Source organism: Anabrus simplex, chromosome 6 (assembly GCF_040414725.1).
Source record: "Anabrus simplex isolate iqAnaSimp1 chromosome 6, ASM4041472v1, whole genome shotgun sequence".
NCBI classification, from domain to species: Eukaryota; Metazoa; Arthropoda; class Insecta; order Orthoptera; family Tettigoniidae; genus Anabrus; species Anabrus simplex.
In genome coordinates, this window is record NC_090270.1 from 146,429,453 (window position 1) to 146,435,261 (window position 5,809).

Genomic DNA, 5,809 nt, shown 5'->3' on the forward strand with positions numbered 1-5,809 from the left:
TGTATAACCGCCATCTTGCGCAAGCATCCCAAGGGCGTCTCATAAGAACCTATATATAGCGGCCATCTTGCATAAGCACCTTTAAGGAGTCATGTATAGCCACCATCTTGTGCAATTAGCGCCGAGAGATGGCTGCTGTAGAATTTTTCTTTTTAAATTATCCGCCACCATTTTTCAAAGGTATGTACCTAAAGAGTGTAGCACTGAGGTTTGCGATGTAAGATGGCGGATGAAGGCTGACAAAAAGCGCGTGAGTTGGTTTACTAAACAGGAGCACGTGGAATTTTTCAATTTGCCGCCACCACATTTCAAAGGTATCTAGCTAAATATGGCAGCACGGTGCGCTCTTGATTAAAGATGGCGGATGACAGCTAACAGAACTTTTCAAATTGCCCGCTACTACATGTCATAAAGAGGGCAGCACGGTGTTCTGTGGATTAAAGATGGCGGATGACAGCTGACGAAATTGCCCGCATGATAGCAGCACAGTGCTCTATTGATTAAAGATGGCGGATGACAGCTGTCAAAGAGCACGTGGCTTTGTTTCCAAACAAGAGCACATAGAATTTTTCAAATTGTCGCCACCACATTTCAACTAAAGATTGCAGCACTGTGCTCTGTTGATTAAAGATGGCGGATGACGGCTGTCAAAAAAAGCGCGTGAGTTTGTTTCCAAACAAGAGCATGTGGAATTTGCCGCCACCACATAGAGGGCAGCACGGTGCTCTCTTGATTAAAGATGGCTGCTGTCATGTGGAATTGCCTGCCACCACAGGTATCTAGCTAAAGAGGGCAGCACGGTGCTCTCTAGATTAAAGATGGCTGCTGTCAAAAAGCATTTTTCAAATTATCCGCCACCACATTTCAAAGGTAAGTAGCTAAAGAGGGCAGCACTGTGCTCTATAGATTAAAGATGGCGGATGACAGCTGTCAAAAAAGCACGTGGATTTGTTTATCTCGCGCTAGTGGGGTTAAGTTGGTAGCACTAAGGTTTAGGCCCGTTAAGATGGCAGCACTGCCGATGACAGGTGACGAATTTACATCTACTACGATAAAGAGGGCAGCACAGTGCTCTGTGGTTTAAAGATGGCGGATGACAGCTGCCAAAGAGCACGTGGCTGTCAAAAAGCACGTGGCTTTGTTTACCACGCGCTAGTTAGGTTAAGTTGGTAGCACTAAGGTTTAGGCCCGCCAAGATGGCAGCACTGCCGATGACAGGTGACGAATTTACATCTACTACGATAAAGAGGGCAGCACAGTGCTCTGTGGTTTAAAGATGGCGGATGACAGCTGTCAAAAAAGCACGTGGCTGTCAAAAAGCACGTGGCTTTGTTTACCACGCGCTAGTTAGGTTAAGTTGGTACTACTGAGGTTTAGGCCCATCAAGATGGCAGTACTGAGGTTAGCGATGCGTTGTTGTCTGTCAAAAAGCACGTGGCTGTCAAAAAACACGTGGCTTTGTTTACCTCGCGCTAGTTAGGTTAAGTTGGTACTACTGAGGTTTAGGCCCGTCAAGATGGCAGTACTGAGGTTAGCGATGCGTTGTTGTCGATGACAGCTGTCAAAAGCACGTGGCTTTGTTTACAAATTCAAATTTCCCGCGGGAGGTGGACGAGACCTCTGGGAGGCCTCTGGCTGTGGTGGAGGTGGAGGAGGCCTCTGGGGGCCTCTGGCTGAGGTGGAGGTGGCCCTTGGGAGCCTGAGGTGGAGGTGGAGGTGTCCTCTGGGAGCCCGAGGTGGAGGTGGCGCCCGAACCCGCTTATTATACTACTGGCGGAGTATAAGCCTATATATCAAAACTTTTAAAAAGCTACAAAGTGGTAAGTTTTTTATGCTGAGCAAATTTCGTCAGACAGGTAAAGGTTGACAGATTACCATCTTAAGTGCAGTAATATTATACATATTATTTTTATTCAATACGGTACAATAAAACTTCATAAAAGAAGCAATTTTACACATGTACTAAAAGTAAATAGAAGTACTGTGTGATAACACAATTAAAAATCGTTTAGTATTTGACTACATACTAAGAAAGTAATACACTAAAGAGATTGCCAGACTGACGAATGCGCGCGGGAGGCGGGTGAATTCTACGATGTGCATTCAAGTTCTAAGGCCTCCGACTTTTTTTCTAACTAACTACTCACCCGAAAACGATGAAACTGGCGTTACTTCTCGACGTAGTCGCCCTGCAGACGTACACATTTTACACAACGTCGACGCCATGATTCCATGGCAGCGGCGAAGGCTTCTTTAGGAGTCTGTTTTGACCACTGGAAAATCGCTGAGGCAATAGCAGCACGGCTGGTGAATGTGCGGCCACGGAGAGTGTCTTTCATTGTTGGAAAAAGCCAAAAGTCACTAGGGGCCAGGTCAGGTGAGTAGGGAGCATGAGGAATCACGTCAAAGTTTTCACGAAGAATCGTTTGCGTAACGTTAGTTCGATGTGCGGGTGCGTTGCCTTGGTGAAACAGCACACGCGCAGCCTTTCCCGGACGTTTTGGTTGCAGTGCAGGAAGGAACTTGTTCTTCAAAACATTTTCGTACGATGCACCTGTTACCGTAGAGCCCTTTGGAACGCAATGGGTAAGGATTACGCCCTCGCTGTCCCAGAACATGGACACCATCATTTTTTTCAGCACTGGCGGTTACCCGAAATTTTTTTGGTGGCGGTGAATCTGTGTGCTTCCATTGAGCTGACTGGCGCTTTGGTTCTGGATTGAAAAATGGCATCCACGTCTCATCCATTGTCACAATCGACAAAAAGAAAGTCCCATTCATGCTGTCGTTGCGCGTCAACATTGCTTGGCAACATGCCACACGGGCAGCCTTGTGGTCGTCCGTCAGCATTCGTGGCACCCACCTGGATGACACCTTTCGCATTTTCTGGTCGTCATGCAGGATTGTGTGCACAGAACCCACGGAAATGCCAACACTGGAGGCGATCTGTTCAACAGTCATTCGGCGATCCCCCAAAACAAGTCTCTCCACTTTCTCGATCATGTCGTCAGACCGGCTTGTGCAAGCCCGAGGTTGTTTCGGCTTATTGTCACACGATGTTCTGCCTTCATTAAACTGTCGCACCCACGAACGCACCTTCGACACATCCATAACTCCATCACCACATGTCTCCTTCAACTGTCGATGAATTTCAATTGGCGTCACACCACGCAAATTCAAAAAACGAATGATTGCACGCTGTTCATGTAAGGAAAACGTCGCCATTTTAAGTATCTAAAGCAGCTCTCATTCACGCGGCTGGCACTAAAATTCCATCTGTCGTATAGTGCTGCCATCTCTGTGACGTTTTGACAACGAACGCGGGCTCATTTTAAAACAATGCACATGTTTCTATTTCTTTCCAGTCTGGAGAAAAAAAAATCGGAGGCCTTAGAACTTGAATGCACCTCGTACCTCAGTGTCCATTACCTTAGCAAAACAAAAAAGCACCGGGAGAGTTGGCCGTGCGGTTAGGGGCGATCAGCTGTGAGTTTGCATTTGGGAGATAGTGGGTTCGAACCCCACTGTCGGCAGCCCTCAAGATGGTTTTCTGTGGTTTCCCATTTTCACACCAGGCAAATGCTTTACCTTAATTAAGGCCACGACTGTTTCCTTCCCATTCCTAGGCCTTTCCTATCCCATCGTCGCCATAAGACCTCTATGTGTCGGTGCGACGTAAAGCAAATTGTAAATATATTGTACCAGTAAATATAGCCCGACTTTATCAATTATTATTAAGTTGGCATGACGTATTTCTCAGGGCAATTTCAGATAATGTATAGCTAGGGCTTGGTAGAGGAGGAAGGGTCCTATCTACAAGAAAACTTGGAAATTTATTATACAATAAAGTTTTATTCAGATAAATGCATGTTGACGTGCATATCAGCTTACTGTAGATATTTGCTGTCTTCAACATCGCCTATCAGATAACCCGTACTCCCAAGTCACCATGCTGAACTGGACTGGAACTCGTTCTGCAGGATGCTCGCGTTACAATGAGATGAGGCTGGATCACCCAGGTCGGCTTGACATAGGATCGAACTCGAACCTATGAAGGTTTGGACGGTCTCCGACGATGTTGCGGGATAATCGCTCGTCCTTTTACTCACACGAGTGTCCACAATTGCATAGTCCTCCGACACACCTGTTCTTTTTTTGCTATTTGTTTTACGTCGCACAGACACAGATAGGTCTTACGGCGACAATGGGACAGGAAAGGGCTAGGAGTGGGAAGGAAGCGGCCGTGGCCTTAATTAAGGTACAGCCCCAGCATTTGCCTGGTGTGAAAATGGAAAACCACGGAAAACCATTTTCAGGGCTGCCGACAGTGGGATTCGAACCTACTATCTCCCGAATACTGAATACTGGCCGCACTTAAACGACTGCAGCTATCGAGCTCGGTGACACACCTGTTTAACAGCACTGTTTAATTTAATATTGTCGTGATATGCAGTCGAACTCTACTAATCCCTTGTAGACAGAATTTATGAGTTCATTAAAGATGAAGATACGAATAGCATCGAGTTTAGAAAGAAATAAAGCACAGTTCATGAATATAAATGATGAAACTGAAAATTATTCACGCACTAGGCACAGTTGGTGGTGGCTTTCCACTAAATAAGGTCGCACTTGACATTTAAATAAATGTATGACTGCTCAAGAGTTTGTCAAAAGACACTGCTGTCAGTAACTCACAAATAATTAAACACTTCGAAGAAGAAATAATACACAGTTCAGAAGGTAGTTCAGTTTGAATCGAATAGCATTCACTTTAAATCATAAATTGAAAAAAAATGAAAGTTGGCAAGTACAGTTGTACATTAACACAGTTTAAATTGATCAACGTTCAGAATGAACCACTTGTGTCGAAGAACACGAGTATACCTTTTATAACAGGCAATCACTTGCATTTATATTAGTGGGATAGTTTGAACACTTTCATGAACACACTGATTTAATAAGGAAATTATGCTGACTGACATTTTAAAAGAATATCACAGTTAATAATATATTGCAGAAGTGCCACACTGAAATAAATAATACTTGTTCAGAGACCAAGTCCCACTATGGCAACGAGGTAATAAATTAAGTTCCACAATCATAAAAGTAGGTCACATCGAGAAATTTCTACATGCGCACAGATTCTAAGTTCAACTCGACTGTTAGCACCTAAGTCCACTATAAGACTTGTCACAATTAGAGTTTCAACACGCGCACAAATTCTAAGTTCAACTCGACTGATAGACTCCAAGTCCATAATAAAGATTATGTATAATTCAAGCTTCTCCACGCGCACAAATTCTAAGTTCAACTCGATTGTCAGAGTTTAAGTCCACTACGAGGACTTTGAATAATTTGAAGATAGACTTGGTCAGCACTTTGACGAACAGTAATGGTGCAGCGTGGAGAGTCGAACAGGACTCCCAGCTGTGACTGACTGATTTGGGTCAAGTGAGCTCGCCTTATATTCTGTTTGGGCTCCTACGTCATCAGATAGCGTGATATCTTTGAAGCTGATTATCTCGAGAATCCCTCGACGGATTTGCTTGAGATTCACAACTGGAGACGTTCATGTGATCCTCTTCAAAATGACGAGTTGCTGCGATTATTATTATAGGTTTTAAAAATGTTCAAATCGAATGTTCGCGAAGGGGTGACGTTTTTTCTGGAACACACCAGGTCAGGCAGGCTACACGTGGCGTCATGCGGGTGGCCTATCTTGTTCCTGCAGCTACATCACACAGCTGTCGCTGGCTCAAGCCGGTCGCCTCGCCGAGCGTAAGCAAACCAAGTTCGCTTGCATGAAGAT

General features: G+C 44.8%; 1 protein-coding gene across 1 annotated transcript; it reads right to left on the reverse strand.

Annotated features, from left to right (window-relative positions):
- Window positions 1-2,436: 2,436 nt before the first annotated feature.
- On the reverse strand, window positions 2,437-3,111 carry LOC136875905 (protein GVQW3-like). The gene has a single exon (XM_067149524.2). It carries the CDS (start codon window positions 3,109-3,111, stop codon window positions 2,437-2,439), a length of 675 nt encoding a protein of 224 aa, XP_067005625.2.
- Between the last annotated feature and the right edge of the window lie 2,698 nt (window positions 3,112-5,809).

Coding starts and splice junctions, on each gene's coding strand:
- LOC136875905 (XM_067149524.2), bottom strand. CDS start 3,111: ATGGATGTGTCGAAGGTGCGTTCGTGGGTGCGACAGTTTAATGAAGGC.